Below are 18,873 nucleotides of genomic sequence, written 5' to 3'. Positions count from 1 at the left end.
GCGCATCTGTAGTACATATGGTAGTGAATAGGTTTAAGTGTTGCAGTAAAATTGGCAGGATAAGACCACAACAGCATATCCCTCGCTAGCGGGGACCAATACAAAGGAAGTCTTGTAAGGAAATATATTTTATTTATCCTTCAAGTATCATCTTGTAGACATAGGGTTTTAAAGGCCTCATGCAACGTGTGTTGTAGCTGTTTGCAGGCCAAAAAGCAAGAACTATGTGCCATTGCAGCCTGTCTGACAGCGGCAAAGTCCATAAGAAGTGACTGCCCAGGCCACAAAGATGGGTAGGAATAAAACTGTCCTATCTTTTGGGGTGCGGGCAATTGGCACATTTTGGTGTGTTGATATATGGTGACTTAGGTTAAATGTGTCCAATAGCAGTGAATGGGGCGGTGAGTTGGCCGCTGTTTCTGCGACTATCTCATCTCGTCTATCTCTAGAGAAGGGTCTAGGCTGAAGCCTATCATGCTTGTTATACTAGATCATGTCATAGTTACTAACCTCCTGTTCACATCAGTAATGGTACCCAAACTAGCTTAAATATTGGTTGTTTTATGTGTATTACAATTTAAAGGACATCTACCATCAGGATGAATGATTGTAAACCAAGTACACTGACATACTGATGTGTGCCCCCTACAGCAGGATCTGTTCTTGTAGCTTCTTATGCCCTTGTTTATAAGAAAAAAAATTAAAAAAATTAAGCTCACCATTGACATCTCTGGAGCCTGGAACCACTCATGTTCATATGCATATTATTTTAGACTTTTTTTTGTAAAAAAAAATAAAAGGTCCTACGAAGCTAAAAGAAAAGCGGACCAGTACACCAGTGTGCTTGGTTTACAATCTTTCATCCTGGTAGTAGATTTTCTTTAATGTTCACAGATTATCTCTCATACTGTATATAATGTCTTCTGTGTCCAGCTTTCCAATTTTCAAGATCAGTTGCCCATGCATCTTTGCCTGGGATCATCATTCCTTAAGAAAGAAAGACATTGCACTATTGATGTATAGTTTTGTGATGTTATGTTTTTCTTCCATAACTTAATTCTTCCTGAATTTGGTGGGTTAAGACTTATGTAATAATGTAATACATTCTACATAAAAACAAGGGGATAATCTCTTCCGTAACTCTCGCTCGCTCATAAATTGCAACAGGATTAGCAAGAACACTGTAGAGAAACATTGCCCTGTGCTGATGTCAATAGAGCAGTCTGGACAAGATCAATACTTACTGTCCACTGCTTTAGTCTCTTTTTATCTCTATTTCAGCTGTTTCGTCTCACTTAAGATAGAATAAGGAGAGATTATACAGTAAAAGCTGAGTTGGCAAGATAAAACTTAACTTTTATTGTTTGTGTTAAAACCTAAAACAATAAATAGAGATCATACAAAATACAATAATAAAAACTGATGGGGAATGAGAAGACTGCGCAATACAATAAAAGCCCATTTTTTTTTTACACTGGAAGACCCCCATTCTTTCATTTGAAAAAGGACTTTTGTTGCCTAGCTTTTCTTTGATGCCCAATCTTGATCTCTAACTTATTAATAGTGCTATGGCTGATGGGAAGGTTCTGTACACATTACGTTATTAATTCAAAAACAAAATAATTTAGTGGCCTGTGTATTTTCTTTTTGCTGTTAATAATGGATGCATAACATAAGATAATTGAAGATGCCAGGAGATGCATTCAATTCTACTGGGAATGGAAGGTGAACAAAAGATCACCTCGTCACATTGTAATTATAAGAGGGTAACCATGTGATCATATGTCCCAATCTAAAAGAAAGATCCACAGAAATGACTCATCAGGAAATATCAGCTGAAATAATACATCTTCAATCACTGTATATATTGTAATAGATTATAAACTGTTGGCCTCTCGAGGGATTGTAAACAGAATGCACATTAAATAAAAAATAAGTCATTTACCAGTAATAACATTGCAGCAGGGAAATCAGAGATCAGAAAGGAAACATCTAGCGTAGTCACAAACTGCAAAGCCTCGAGGTTATTGTAAGATAATGTTCACGCTGCGTTATTGAATAGCGTTTAAATGAGCATTAATCCCCCATAATCAGCTTTGACTGCAATTTCAAAGCCTTGATGTAGTAGATGTAGTACTTCAGAGCAGCCTCTGTCCATCGCCATGTGCCTGTACATATCCATAATGAGAAGGATTGTGTCCAAAATGTCACAGATCCATTAAAGCTCTGGGTCAATAGAAAGTAGTAACAGTCGCTTGGCTTTGACCAAATACAAAATACTATAATACAGTTCTATATTGTTTAAGCGACCAAGCAAGTCTTTAGGTGTAGACCTAGCACTGCAAAGTTTACCAATGCTGTACATTGGTCACAATTATAACTGGATTGTACTCTCTCTCCTGCAGTGCACCGGGTACATTATAAATGCAGTTTTTTGATGACAAAAACAAAACCATCTCAGTTGTGCTGCAATAACTTCCCTGATATAAACTTACGTATGGTGATCTGGTATTTTGTGTGGTTGTACATCAGTCATTTGTTTCTAAAAGCTGCCTTCGCCAACACATTCTCTAATATTAGAGCCCAAATACAAATTTCTTACCCCTGCAGCAGTGATTGGAGGCCGACAGTGTATGGGGCAGCAGGACACTAGGAATGGAGTGGCTGGCTTGATTGCGATCCTGCTGTGGATGTCACAGTAGCTCAATCCTAGTGTAGGCCTCAATCACACCGGTCAAGGTCTGCATGGAGAAGCAAGAAAAGGGGGAGGCTATGAGACTATAGTGCTAGGGCACTCCCGGTGTAGGTCATAAGTCCCCAGCTGATGGTAAAAGAGACACATGATGGTAGCGGCTAACCAGGGTTTCACTTAAAAAATGGAGGTGATGAAAATTCAAAGTTCCTTTATTAAGATAATTCTCAGCTACAGGTAACAATCTGTACAAAATATTCAATCTCTCAGGGCAAACAGAGCACTTATGTTGGCTAGCTATAGACAAGCTGCAGTTTTCTGGATAGCAGGAATCAGTTTCAAGTACCTGAGCTTGGACCAGTGGTCAGCTTAGACTGGATCAATCTCCATTTGGGCCGGGTCCCTGTAATGTAGGACAGTGTCATGCAGTCTAACCATAAGGTTTTACACTATATTTGTACCTAGGAATCATGAGTTAGGTTCCAGTAGGTGGATCAGTTCTACTTGGTCAATTAAGCAAGAACTCCAGGCTTAATTTTAGTAATGACCCTACTCCTAGACATAACATAATCACAGAGCTTTACTATCATGGAGGGATGAGTGGACCCTACTCCAATGGACAGAAATGTGAAAATGGTCACACAGGTGCACAGCTCGTTAGTATCATAGAGAGTAATAAGAGCCGTGTTCTATAACGTGCACCTGTGTGACCATGTTCAGATTTCTATCCACTGGAAGCAAACATAGAAGCTTCCTATAGAAGGACAGCAAGCAGAGATCTAGAAAACCGTGGGGAATTGATACAGAAAGTATATTGGAAATTTGTATAACTTTTCATTATAAAAACAATGGCAATTACTTGTCGAAATGGAAACACCCTTTTAAACTTAAAAATCCTGTACCCGACCCAAAGCCTTAACAGTAACACCCACGATTAGTGCTGGCACCGATCACTGCTGTTATCTATTTAACCCCTTAACAATACTAATAGTATGGCGTGTGTCGGGTGCGGGTGCATGGAGAGGACTCACTGACCCCTCTTCATAGCCAGTAAGTCTTTCCTGCATATTGCCATCTGAGTGGCACTTCTCTGCCATTTTGCTAAATATAAAAAATGCAATAAAAAGTGATCAAAAGGTTGTCCAGTCCTAAAAATGGTAGCATTGAAAAAGTCATTAAAAGTTTCAAAAATTGAAACCCACCCACAGCTCTGTACAAAAAAGTTGTACATGGGAGGTTTAAAGTTTGGTAAATGTATGAAAACATTATAAAACCTATACAAATTTGATATCCCTGTGATTGCACCGACCCAAAGAATAAAGTAGACATACCATTTGGGGCGCATAGTGAAAGCCGTAAAAAATCCAAGCCCACAAGAAGTGCAATTTGTTAAGCAAAAAACAACCCCCCCCCCCCACAGAGCTCTTTACGTGTAAAAATATAAAACTTGGAAATGAAAAAACAAAAAAGGGCCAAGTCATTTAGGGGTTAAATGCCATAATGTCGCAGGGGAGCACCGAAGCTCCTTCACCGAGCCCCACAGAGTCCCAACCAGATCTTTTATTAACATGAATGGCGTCCATTGCCTGTAAATTCATAAAGTTAAAAAAATACATTTTCAAATAATTTTCACATCTACATTACAAACTGGAATTACACACTGATGTCCACATGGGATGCAACTTAGGCTTGTATCACACTCGCAGGTTTTGTGGTAGTTTTAGATACTTTTTTGTTCCAAATTCTGAAGTGGAAATGAAAGTGTACACTAAATATTATAGCTTTTCTCTCCTGCATATTCATTCCTATGTTGGGAATTAAGCCCTAAAGGAGCCATCCCACTAATGGCACTTCCCCTCATCCATTGGATAGAAAACAAATGTTTCCATCCATGGTATAGAGGACAAATGTCTGATTATTGAGAGTCAGAACACCCAGCAATAATTGGAATCAGGGCCTGCAAGTCACCTTAAGTGCCCCATATTAATGCAGCACTATCTACCCCCCACAGCACCATAGAAGTGACAGGAACACTCAGGCCCCCATTCTTTTGAAGATTTAGATCTTTAATTGTAAGACCCCCAGCAAGTAGACATATTCACTCTTTTATGGATATATATATGTGCACCTATGTGTCATTAGTGACATAACCTCTTTAAGTAAAACTTCATCTAACAGAACAAATATATGGGGTTGTTGGCATCTGTATTTGTGCAAATACTAAGTAATATAGTAGTGACAAGTCAGAAATATGAACAATTTGGTGGTCATAAAACAGAGTACATTTTCCTAGGACTACATTTACATGCTTCCCATTAGTAGAAGGGACATTGATGGTAGAAAGTGTAATGTCTCGACTAGGTCTTCTAGGGAGCATCGGCATCTACAAGTGATTTGTCTGCGTCTGGACAGATTCTCAGTTCAGATGGAACCTGTGATTAAATAGAAATACAGAACACAAATTTACTGTCATTACTTGACACACCAACACGGATATTAAAGGCAATCTCCCATCAGAACATAACAGTATTTATGCTCATCATATGGCAACTTGCAATGTGTACTCACTGACATTGCTTGCCGGAGAAGAATAGACATTAAAATGACAAGATATTTCCATTAACAATAGAAGATACATCTAGTTCATTGCACTTCTATTAATTTTTCATAGCTGGGAAGATTAACCTATTACTTTACACAAGTCTTTGCTGTTGCATTATTGGCTTTACAGCTGTCGATTTTGGAAAAGCTAAATTATGTTGCACGTGGGAGATGACAAATTGTATGGTTTCCATTTACTCATTATCCACAAATTGCTAATAATTGTTGAAACGTTTTTGGAGCTGGTGTAATTGGCCAGTGATTTTGTTTTTATACGGTGCATGTTGTGCTTCATGTCATTTATTTTATTGTATCTTTATTTGCTTTGCCTTGCTCCGTGTTCATTCATTCTACTCTGAAAATACTGTGTTTTGGCAAGGATTTTAGAAGAGCCATGTCTTGTTAGTTTGAGAAGGTCATCCATAAGCAGGGCCGGCTCCAGGTTATACATATATATCAAAATACTACAAAGCAGTAACCACTTTGGCCGGTTAAAAAAATAAACCCTAACTTACCTTTAGAATGCAGGTCATGTGGCTCTGTCAGATTCAGATTTTTTTGTCATTGAGGCTGGTGGGCACTCTGGTAGCCCCGGCACTTTCCCGGGTAAGCCGGGTGCTGACGCCAGCCCTGTCCATAAGAGCTGATGATAGGCCAATAGGCACATAAATATTACGTCAGGTTTATCTGTTGTGCTATATCTTGAACCTTAAATAACACTTCTGTTAAGAACTGTGTGTTAGAGATTGAATCATCAATGTTTCAATTCGTAAAGGCGCAGCAGATTTTGGGGCTTATTTACGAAGGGTGGCTGATCGCACTTTCATTGGACTGTTCATGGTTTTCGGGATTTGCGCCACTGTGGCGGGTATTTAACTGGGGATTGTGTTGCACGATATCGAAATCTGGCTTTCAAGCGGCAGAAATTGAGGAGGGGGGTTGCGGCGATCCGACGGATTTGAACTGAGCACGGGATTTAAGATTCAAATTGTGTCGCAAGACAATGCACTTACATGCACCAGGAAGAAGAAAGTTAAATCCAGCAGACCTGAGCTCGGAAGCGACGCGCAATCTTAGTGAATTGCGCATGATCCTCGGAAATTCCGTACCTTGTGAACTCCAGCAGCCGGGTAAGTAAATGTGCCCCTTTGTTTTTGGATTTGATTGGGGCCTGGGTCTATTTGGTATGAGCTGATGTTGCTGTATAATGCCTCCTAGTCTTGTAAATCTATTTTTTTTTTCTAAATATCTTAATTTCATTACTTTTTTCCTAATTTTTTACTAACACAATAATAATTGAAGCTTTATAGTACAATCTGACACATTTGGGGATTCGATGAGAATGTAAACATTCCGTTAGACTTCTCTTATTATCATATGTCAAAAGATTTGTCCATAGCAAATCAGATTTGTTTTGGTACCTAAAAATTTGTAGCAGTATATTTACGGATGTTTTCCCTTTTATTTGCACACTGTCTTATATCTCCAACAATTTTACAATGTACTGGGCATGCTGTAATGCCATGATTTTACATTTTATAAGAAATAAATGTAAATAACTGCTTTATTTCTACATGTTTTTTTAATGTATATTATAACAATATACGGTACTAATAAAAGATAGCAGTAATTTTAATTATTTAAAGGCAACTCTTTTCTCCATACACAATCATATAACCAGGGGCCTATATAGAAATAATGGGGCCCCATTTAAATAATTAGATATGAGCGCTCTCTTAATGAATTTATGTATTTAAATGCTGTGTTCCCCAGAGTAATTCAGAAACAATGCCCCCCATTGAGATTAGTGCTGGCTCCTCATCTACACGTCTGCCCACAGATGCTGACCCGTCAGCGTGAAGAGGAGCCGGGCGGGCAGAAATGCAGGATGTCTTAAGATGGGAAGCAATGGGGGGAAGGAGATATGGGGGACATGGGAGTTTTTTTTAAATTTTTTTTTTTATTTCCTGAGGTGGGGGGAGGGACTACTCCTTACTGGCCAATACCATTGGACAAGGGAAACAGCTCTGCATACAAAAAGGTCAACTTTGATCTAACTTGTATTTCTTACATTTTTTTAAAAAAGTCAGTTTGCTATAAAGATTTTATGGCAATGTGTGCACTTTTCTCTATGGTGACATGAGGGGAGCATAAAAAAGACTCCTGATGACAGGTTCCCTTTAACACACTGCTTATTAAGTGCATCTCTGCCCTCACTAGGCTCCAATTTATTTTTTTACTTTTGAACTACTTACTCTATTTTTCATGCTACAAACCTTTCTCTCATGTCACTGTCTTTCTGAATGAAACCTTTAGCAGCAAGAGAACATTTTGACAAGTTTTATTTTCTTTATATTTTTAGGATCAAGACAAGACAAAACCTCTTTCAACGTTAGCCAACCTTGCTGTTACAATCACTGATATTCAAGACATGGACCCAATTTTTATCAATTTACCGTATAGTACTAACATATATGAAAACTCACCCCCGGTAAGTGTAAATTGGCTCCCACATGACTTACTATACATGTTATTGTGAAAATTGAAAGAGAAAAAAATATATATGTGCAACTTTTATCAAATTTTATCATTTATGAAATCTATAATTGTGTTGTTTGTGGTAGAATATTTAAAAATATTCTGTACTAAATATGGCTTCACTAGAGGGGAATGTTCACTATATTTATTCCTGAAGCAGCCCCCTAAGTTTAGTTGTAGGTTAATTTTTAGCTACTCTAAGAGTATTCCGCAATATGTAGAGAACAGTTTGTATGTATTGGATTCTATGAAAAAATGAGGCTTCTCAGCACTCTCCGAAATGCTTTTGGTGGCAGAATCCTAATCTTGTGATCCACGTTTAGGGCTGCTCTGCTGGAGCTGTGATTGACAGCTTGTTCTGCAGTCTAGTTCACTTGGTTGAGATAGGTGTGTTCTGGAAAAGCTGGATAGTTTTATTTGGAGCTCAGTGTGTGTGTGTGTGTTAGGACAGGGTTGAATAAAGGATTGCCGAGCCTATTAAGTTCTTTGGCAGCATCCTCATATACCTGCTCAACCAATTACAGGTTATACTAGTTTTTGTACTTTGATTTTTCTCTGCCTCACAATTCTGTACTTCAGTGCCATTTTGGTTTTCCTGACTATGTTTGTATGTGTCTGTCTATCTCTCTGTTCATTTTGTCTTCTCTTCTGAGCACTTACACAGAGAAGGGACAGTCATACAGTTGTCGCCTGCAGGTTAGCGCAGTATGGGTACGTAGGCAGAGACAGGGATTGTGGTTAGCTGAGGGCCTGCACCTCTTTCTCTGCTTTAAAACTACTTTAGAGGCCACACAACACTAATGACAAGACACCTGCCCTTTGTTTCTTTTTAAATAAAGGCGATAAAGCAAAAGGACCATTCCAGTTCTTCCCTATAGTTGTCAACAATTTTTTTTCATTCTTGCTTATTGTAAATGTATGTATGGTGTCTGGCAACATGTTTACTTACATATCTGTGATGATGTTCCCTTTCTTCTGTCACTCTTTTCTCATTCAGACTTTTTTCTGTCTTTATTTCATGCTGTGTCCCCCTCCCTTATCTATGGCTCACAGCATGTCTGATTTTCTATCTGTGTAGCAGTTAAGAATACCTAATCTGAAGTGTATACGTTACCTAATAAAGTCCTTCTTATTTGGGATTATTGCATCAAATTTTAATTTCCTCACTTGAGTAACAGCATGTCAAGCTGGCCGTCAGTGAAGAGCTGATAGAAAGTGAAAGGGTTGTATAAGCGGCAGCAAATTACTGCAAACGGATAACTATCGGCTCTTTGACTGGAGCTGAGGAGTGAGAAATAGGATTTTCAGCTTCTAAATCTACCACAGACATGTCGCATAGGCCTTGCTATCCACTTCCCATGGGTCTCGCTTCCGTGACACTAGACTGTGCTTTGCCTTTCAAGTAAGTCTTTAATCTTTCCATAAAAAGGGGAGAAAATGAAGTTCAGAATCCAAATCGTATGGAATATTCCCAGTTTAAGCAGCCTTCACCTGTTTTTATGACCAATCATAGCAAGCCTAGGTTAGAGAGACTTTCGGACAAGACTGGATACTAACTGAATACTGTGGCAGTCACTTATCGGAGACATTGTCTTTGGCTTGGCAGTACCCTAAAGAATCATTATGTATAATATGCTCTGAATATTAATGAAGTTGTGTTTTGCTTTGTTTTTCCAAGCCTCATAGGTCATTTGTAGGTTATTAACCAATGGACAATAGTGCAGACAGGCCCCAGGGAAGATTATTTGCTTTGTTGTAATAATATTTCCATATTTATAAAGCGCATAGACCATAGGGAACTAACAGACAGACAAAGGAATAAAATAAGGGCTTTAGTGCTTAGCTCATTATTTTTCATTATTCACAGTTTTTCAAGCAGATGTTTAATTGTAATGTTTTCTTCTGCTCCATTTCTGAAGAAGTGAACTTTCTCAGCGCTCCACCAATATTCATAAATTTCAGTTTTGGTGAATAATTTCCGCAAGTATTTGTTGGAATATACATAAAAATCCTGCTTTCCTATAGTTTAGCCCTGTAACATTGGCTTTTAATGACTGCAAGTCTCTAGTAGTCAGTGGTGTAAATCACGTCCATGCTTCCCAGAACTGGCTGCTCTAATCCCTTTCTCCTTCGGCAAAATGTAAAGGGCATTGGGCCCTCTAGTATTTGCCACATTAATCTACAAGATGATGCTGAATTGTAAATACATGTCCTGTGAGCTTATCCAGTTTCCCTACTACTGCTTGCAGATTGTCTCCCAAGCTGCTTTCCAATTGTCCTGACGTACGAACCCATACTGCACAACCAAATCTCTGACCTAAAGGGACTTCATTCCTGTAAGTGCAGTGAGACTAGACTAAAACTAGAAGTTTTCACAAAAGGCGAATATGACAGAGAATTTAGATTCCTTTCTTAAGTGTAATTACATTACAAGTTTTTGTTCCCAGAATCTTAGCAATTGGATCTCAATCCAATCTCTGTTATAATGATTATTAGATTGGGAATGTATTTTTAACATATAGGGAACCTGACATGAGACTTGAGGCCTCAAACCTCCATCAACCCGTTTTTCAGAATATAGAGTCACATTTCCCCTCTTGTCTTAACTGAGGTCTCATAGTCCTCGGTGTCTGCTGCTGATAGTAGCTTATGATCTTGTATTTGTCCTAAGGGATATTAGTCAAGCAAGAAAAAGTCAGGCAAGTTTGACTTTTCTCCTCCAAGGCCAGCATTCAAAGTTCTATATTCCGGGTGACAAAGCATTACACTGAAAAATAAGTACATTGTTCCTGTCACTGTCCTGCATTTTAAGTTGGTGACAGCTTTAGAGCCTAAATCTTCAGGACAGGTTCCCTATAAGTATCTTCTGCCTTATTTTTCCCCAACCCCTGGACTACCAGTGCAGAATAATAAATTAAGCTGGATTAATTTATTTCTTTAGCCTCCCCACTATCTTACTGTAAGTATATATGTCATTAAGGCACATGGCGGTATGCTCACTCAGGCCATACCAGGGCTTAGCATACGGAGGAGGGAGGAATGAGTATTTCTCAACCCTTCCCTCTATCGAAATCCAGACGGCTGCACCATAAAAAAAATAATATAGGACCTGTCCTATATTTTGTGATGCACACAGGCCTGTGACCAGGTGCCATAGACCTCTATGGGTGCCGCAAATTGTGCAGCAGAATCGCCATCCCCCTAATGGTTATGTGCATGGGGTCTCAGACTGTAAGTGGGTGATTATATTGCTTTTGCTGAGAGGGCTAACTCATGGCCCCAATAATTTCTATTGGACACAGTCAAAAAATATTCCTGCCCATGTTTGTGGTGTTAGCAGTTATTTGCTATGGACTTCTGTGGGACTTCGGCAGTGCCAAACAAGCCACAAGTGGGGAATCCCATTCCACTGTGTGCATTCCTTCAGCAGGTGGCACATGTGGCTCAGTCACTGCTACAGTAATTTATTCCACAGGAAATCTGCTCTGTCCCCAGTCTTGGAAAACAAAACTAAAATGGTGCCTTACATACCGTGACATAAAAATCAAAATAGTGGATAGTAGGTATCCAATTGATCCTAAAATAAGAGTTTTCATGGGCTCTTTGAGGGGTTACGCTCCGAATGCACTTATCATATTATCTCCTTTCACTCACCCAAACCGGTATCAAGTTCTCGATTACCCAGTGTCATAATTTGGGGTGCAGGATGTCACTAGCTAATGTAGAATGTAGCTTCATCATTGATTCTTTGCTACCAAAGAAAACTCGGGTCTCACACTTATTGATTGTGTTCACTTTCTCCACCCAAACTCCATGGTGTGCATTTTGATTGACAGCTACTTAGTATCAGAGTATTTATTAGACTGCATTATTCCGGGGATCATAGGATTTTCCATGGAAAATGAAGAGAGGATTTTGTAAGATTAGCAGTGCAGGTGATATACAGTACTGGATGTTACATTGTATTAATCTTAGATTCTATGTTTCCAGGAATAGAACACATACTTTTCCTTTTGTCGTAGCAATGCTAAGTACTCTTATTAAAGCAATTAACACTACAGATGTGTAAATTTCTGTAGATAATTAAGTAGCATATGTCTAACGAGGAAAGGGGCAAAATATAGCAATTGAGGCAAAGCTCCCTTATCGGGTCATATACTATGCTGTTATTTCGTTATTACACAAAAGCAATGTGTCATCATCCGAAGGGAACGCGAAGGTCAAACTAGTGATGTGTCTTTTCTTTTTGTTAATTCCTATGTTTCACATTCAGCTAAGGAATCCATTGTGCGATTTGAATGAAATTCTATAAAGTGTACTTAACCTTTCAACAAACTTTGCATAAATCACTATTTGTGTAGATTTTGTGACTTTTAACTGGAATTTGCATTTATTTCTGGAATAGTTATTAGAGTTTGTCCCCCAGAATAGGGGAAAACAGTTGATCGTCGAAGGACGGACTACTGGGACCTCATCAATCATGAGAACAGGATCCAATTCTCACTAATGGGTGCTCGTCTACTCCATTCACTTGTATGGGAGTGCTGGAGATATCTCTAATCACTCTTGTAGCCAGTTAAAAAATTCCATCAGAAAAACCTTGTTGAATATACTATATATCGAGTGTAAACACAGGTTTACCTGTGATGCTGAAGAGATATTGTGCAACATATGAGAATCTTATAGTGTAATTCCATTTAAACTTTAAATGACACCTGTCATCAGGTCTCTGTCACTATTTCTGTCACTACTACCTGTTGGAGCAGCTCACAAGGATCCCATCCCAGCCTTTATCTAGTTATTTCATATATTAATGAATGTACAATCATCATTTCTTCATTATGTAAATGAGGCTGGTCACATGGTCAGCGGCAGTGATGCCACCGCTGTTACCCCTCCGCTCTCCTCCCCCTGCTCATGTCTGTGTGTAATGTAGAGTAAAGCATTGCTAGTGTGTGTGCTGCATCTGCTGACATGCTGCATCCTCCTAATACACATGTGAGACACAGACATCAGCTACACAAGTACCTGACATGTTCTGCTATAACACGGCTGCCTGGAGCTGTTGTATCTTTCACATACACATACACATGCACACACAGGCTGCAGGGGGCGTGGCCACCAGAAAGCACATAGAGCAGCCATCACATCATTATACAGCTGTCAGTCACGCACTGGGGGTGTGACTGTGCCTCCCACTCATGAATGAGCTTGACAGCTTGAATATGCTAATGACTCCTTGGAGATTTCACAGGTCATTTGCATACAGCTTTCGGACCTGATTGCTTAGGTTTACAGGCATGTAGAGGGACAATGAAGGGATAGTGGCAATGCTCTCTAATGGCAGTTTATGAAAATATATTTAGTTTAGGGGGGTTATTTTGCATGACGGGTTCTCTTTAATACCATCATCACAAGAGAGTAAATCATCCGAGATTTGATTGGTAGAAACTTTCCGGAATTTTTCTGAAGATTCTAGTCCGTTTGAATGGATGAAGCTCCATATTTCATAAGTTGAAAAAAAAAACCACAAGGCCCAAGGCAAACACCTCGTGTGAATGCAGCCTTTCAATTTTCAAGTCACATTAACACATTTACAAGTGACATTAATTTCTAAATCATAAATAATAATTTCTTATTATAATAATAAATAAACAGGAGTCTATGATAAAAAGTAAAGAAAAAGAAAAAACAAAGCAGAGAAAAAGCAGTTGACCATCCATCTTGTCAATATGTAAACCTCTCCAATACATAACACAGAGCAGCTGCCCCCTCCTCCAAGAGACACAGACAAGAGTTTATGACGCTTCTAAATAAAAGATGACATTTTGTCATGTATCATTATTGAAGACCAGCTTTAGTGTTGATAGTTGTCAGGGACAAATCTCCAGCTCCATATAAATCTGTATCGAACGGTATTTTATAGTAACGTATATAACAGGACATGATTCTAATGAAGATGAATATTTTTAGCGGCCTGTCTTTATTTATGCTCACCAATAATAAGTAAGAAAACATAAAAGTAACATCTTCACTTTGATTTTAAAATTCTGAGCAAGAAGCCGCAAAAGTTACTTGGAATTCCGTCATTCTTCCCTAGAGGTGACAATTGACGGTTATACTGCTGGCTCCCTGTGGTTTCATTGCATGAAGATGCTTTCTCTAAGGACTTTCATAGTGAGAAATTAATGAGAACCTGCCCGCTGGCTCACTTAGAAAGCCTGCTGGCTTCCTCATCACTGCTTCCTAGCAGGCCATTAAAACCCCTGAACTAATCTTCTCCAAAACATTGGTCATCACTAAATGTTGAAAAGGCCTCCCATCCCTTCACTGATTGACACATGTCAGCTCCGAGGGCTTTGTCATATAAAACATAGCGATGGATTATAACTATTCTTGCCTAATGCACAAAGATGTTCAATGGTGCCTAAGATTGAATGCATTTTCCTGTCATCTTATATTGAAGAGTACACGCAAAGCATGAGTGTGGTATTGAGCACATTCTGAGGCACCTAGTATTTTATGGCCCTCACGTCTCTTATCCTTTATGTAAAAAATCCATCTATATGTACTTTGAATCTTGACCTTGCATAAATTGAAACTAGATCCGGATGAAGTCCCTTAAGGCTATTATTTGAGTACTTAGCAGAAGTGCTAATAATATTTAATTAGCAACCACAGGTACCTCTGAGTTTAATTGTTCACCTCGGAGCAGTGTTACTGATGGAGTGTAGTGAACGCGTTGAGAGTACCGTGAAACACACACGTTGATGTAGTAGTAGAGAAGTATAACCTCATTTAAGTAAACGTACATCATTGATTTTCTCTTATGTATGCAGTCGTGTATTAGGGGTTTTCTGAGGACACACTTGTCTATAAAAGAATTTTCTTTTATGTGCAACGAGCAGCTATGAAATGCCTTTTGAGAAAGGTAAAAATAATCTACAATCAAAATCTATCATGATAAACCCAGACACCATGATTATGATAATCTTCTTACATTATCCATGGGCCCCCTTTCTTCTAAAATCAACTTTTAAAATTATGCTTATGAGACAGAGGGGGTCACTGCTGCACATTCAAAGCCTGTTAATAACATGTCTCACTCTCCCTTTAGCAGTAGCAGGGAAGTGCAGGGGAGACTCTCTCTGATTATTGTAACAGCCTGTGAAGCTACAGCACAGACGGGCTCTGGAAATATCCACAAGAGCCCTTCAGGATCATTAGCATCGTTATAAAAGTTAATTTTAGAAGGAAGATGGCCAACGATAACAAACATAAGAAGATTATCCCAGTCATGGTGCCTGAATCTATGAGTAATGTGCCTGGTTTATCATGATGGACTATGATGGTAGATTTTTTTTAAGCATGAGTTCTTTAATATACAGATAAAACATTTAATTATGGCAAATTGCTTGGTTATCAGTCCAAAGATATTGAGGTGTCCAAAGCAAAGTCTAAGACGATACATACCATTGCATAAAGTTGTATCAGCAAGCGTGCAATAGAAACGTAGATTTACACTAAAGAATGTAATGAACATATGCCCTCATAGAGGAACATTCAGACTGACACTCGACTGCATTTTACCTTTTAGACATTTGGAGACAAATACCCACATGTTTTTTAGTACCATATTTTTTGGACTATAAGGTCGTACTGGATTGTAAGGCGCACCATCAATAAATGGCTGCTAAAACGCCTGTTGTTTGTAAGTACGGTTCATATATTAGGCACACTGCACTCAATGAACACCTTTGATTTCTGAGAAAATCAAAGGATTTTTTTGTGCGCCTTATAGTCCGAAAAATACAGTATGTTTAATAAAATTATATTTTAAATATTCCATTACCAGGCAGTGTTTAATAAATGTAAAACATAAGAATGAATATAACCCCTATATTTTCATTGGGTGTGCGCATCATTACTGGTCCCAATGCTTATGTAGTTTGTAAAACTTCTGTCTCCTAATGCAGATAGAAATGCTGATGATTTGAATAAGGGATGCAGTAACTTCATTCTTTAGTGAAGATACATCACTGACGTATTGTATTACTGAAAATTCACACAATACAATGGATGCCACTAGAAATGTCAATTCAAAATTTGTAAAGATCGAAATAAGAAATAAAATGAAGATAATAAATATAGCTGATCCGGTGAACACAACTATGTCTGAATTCAAGTCAAAAGTTACAACTGTATAATTCAAAATCCACACAATATTGTGGGAAATTAACTCCTCTTGCTCCATAATGATACTCTGTACACCAAGTGCCCCTTCCTTTAGGTTTGTTGTTCATTCCTGGGGGTGAATCATCCAACCACCGGGACCTGAGCGCAGTATGGTGGAATCTGGATCACCTAGTATCTGAGTGGTTGGCTTATAGTGCAGCCTAATGCAAGAGTTAAGTCACGAGTGGCTTGGTTCAGGTGAACAGGCCCATCCACGCCTGGAGGAGATTTATCACTGCTCTTCTACACTAGTTTTCTGGTGTAGAAGCAGTGGAATAATCGGGAAATCTTGCGCAGTGCAAGAATTTGTGATTAAAATATACACCATCGCTTAGCTGGGCACAGCCGCTGCTAGAAAGGGTGGGCGCGGGGAGGGAACGTTGTGGTGTTTTGCAAAACCTGGTCTGACCTGGCATAGTTTTGCTTGCCTGCCGTGCCCCCTGCCAGATACATCAAGAGGCCTAATCTCCGCCTCAGTCTCTTTTTTTAAGGTAGACAGTCAAACAGAGAAGCCAGTAACTGGCTGTAGCATTTTCTCTTGGTAGAGTTCCATGAGGCAGTTGAATTGGTTGGATCTGTAGTTTGGTTTGGGAGAGTAACTCATCCCTGGTCCAGTAGGGGCTGGATAGTAGCTGTTTAGACAACAATCGGGGATGCAGTCTCTGTGGAATTTGGGACACAGTGCCCCTGGTCTCTCATAGATGAGAGAATTCTTGTCCTGTCCCTGATAGAAGCTAAAAGTAACACAGAAAAAGACATTGACCCATAAATCCAGGCAGAGGGAATATACTGTATATACTTTGAGTTCTGGGGGATTCCCAAGGGCTGCAGAAAAGAATAACAAAATTAAGCATTTACTTTACAGTGTGAACTTTAACCCTCTGTCACTCAAGCCTAGTTTATGTCAGCTGTTGTGCCACCTAATGCCACTAGCTGATTATGGTTATATTGGATAAAATTAAAAGGAAGGTGTCCAGTGGAAATCGATTAAATTTCTAGATGTATCTTATCAGAGCTAACTGGAACCAACTGGTGCTAATTTGGTTTATAATGCCTCCGTCCAGCAGGTGGATACAGGGGCACACTCTGACTCTACTGGTGACATTCATTGTTGGGTTCCTGAAAATGATCTGCAATGTATTATAAATACTATAGAAAGTTATGGATCTATAAATATAAAGACTGTGTAAAAAAAATTGTAGTGTACTGATATATATTATCATGCTTATCATTTTGAAGTTGGATTTTCTTCAAGTAAATGTTATGTTTTTTTCCTTCTGAAAATATTTCTTCTGAAATATTCAAGATGGCAAAAGAAGGAATAACTGGTGACTCCAGGATGTTATTTACCGGCAATTTGCTAAAGTTACACTGGCTCCTAGGAGGCATAAACCATTCTGCAGATAACTACTTCTACTTTGACAAGTTACTGCACTTTCCTTAAAATATAACCTTGTTAGTGAACGCATTGTTTTGGGTCGACAAAGATTTACTTCTGTTTTACTGGATGCGGATCTGGTGTAGATGGATTCCATTAGATTTATACACCTTATTTTCATTTGCTTGATTCATTTCTACTTCTCTCTCCACTGAATGATTTCCCACTGCTGATGAGAACATAGGCAATGAGCTGTATAACTTCTATCTATAGCTTACCGGAGGACATATGACTCCTCTTAGACATGGCTGTAGTTATAACAAATCCACTACTGCTGGTTACTGTTTGCTTTTAAAATGTACATCACGGGCGTCTACCACTTATCATTCTAAACTGCGCTCCTATGTTTGACAGGTGACCAGCACGCTGTCAGATAGAGCGACGCCTTCACCTAGTCTTTTAAATGGAGAAATAGTCTCGTTGAAGGATTGCAGTTGATATCTCTCCTTCTGGAACAGTGAATTAAAGTACAATAAATTCTCGGGATGGAACCCTGAATCTTGATTATTCTCTCTTGTCTTCTGTCCCGTCATTGTGTGTTTTTTCTATTCCAAGCTGCTTCTTTGGCTATAATTACTTTTCTCAATTGCATAGGAAGCTTGTGAAAAACATCAGGGTTATGATTTACTAGATCTCTTGCAGATTTTAGAGCCAGCAACTCTGACATGAACAAGGGTCACTGACTGTGGATTTATGGATAAAGCTTTTAAAATGAAGCTCCCGGGATTATTTCTAAAGACACTTTTGGGAACAGGAATGAACATCAAGGTAGCAATGACACATAGCGTTATCTAAAGTTTCATGCAGAGGTTAACCTTTTCAGACTTAAAGTTTCAATTGGAAATGGTAAACCACAGAAGAAACTTGCCCCCACTCATTTCTATAAAGTTATCAGGACAGCATACTTCTTGGAATTTAGTACCGTCGTAGGATCGTTTTCATGACTGTTGCTCATAGAGGAGGGTCCTTGGACTAACACGCAAAAAAATTATTTTAACAGATCACAATCTACTTAAAGGGCTGTGGTTTTGTTTTCCACCAATACCAGCCTACGAGCAGACAGCGGTAGTCTTACTTCAATAACAAATTGCTGCTCGACTGCAGTTCATGGCGCATTACAGAGGGAGACTGCTGGTATCAGATAATCTGGATGTTATAGAGAGCATCAGGGCCCCACTGCTCTGATTCTAATGATTGGCAAACCCTTACCCAGTGACACTTCTTTGAAGTGTAACTTTGCTTTCATAATGATTTTTACCAAATTTTCAAATCTGATTTCCTCTTTCAAAATAAACTTAGTATTGCTCACATTGTGATTCTCACCTGTATCTGTCTTTTACCTATATCTGGGTCAAATAAATGCTACTGA

General features: G+C 38.9%; 1 protein-coding gene across 4 annotated transcripts in view; it reads left to right on the top strand.

Annotated features, from left to right (window-relative positions):
* The window catches only part of CDH23 (cadherin related 23), a 708,444-nt gene that overhangs the window by 274,308 nt on the left and 415,263 nt on the right, over window positions 1-18,873 (top strand). For all 4 annotated transcript variants that reach the window (XM_072131217.1, XM_072131214.1, XM_072131213.1 and 1 more), the window contains exon 8: window positions 7,656-7,784. In XM_072131217.1, the coding sequence (XP_071987318.1) occupies window positions 7,656-7,784 (129 nt within the window). The remainder of the gene's footprint in view (window positions 1-7,655; window positions 7,785-18,873) is intronic.

This window comes from Engystomops pustulosus, chromosome 11 (assembly GCF_040894005.1).
Source record: "Engystomops pustulosus chromosome 11, aEngPut4.maternal, whole genome shotgun sequence".
Taxonomy (NCBI): Eukaryota; Metazoa; Chordata; class Amphibia; order Anura; family Leptodactylidae; genus Engystomops; species Engystomops pustulosus.
The sequence above is the reverse complement of the archived record's forward strand: the minus strand, read 5'-3'. Positions and strand labels throughout refer to the sequence as shown.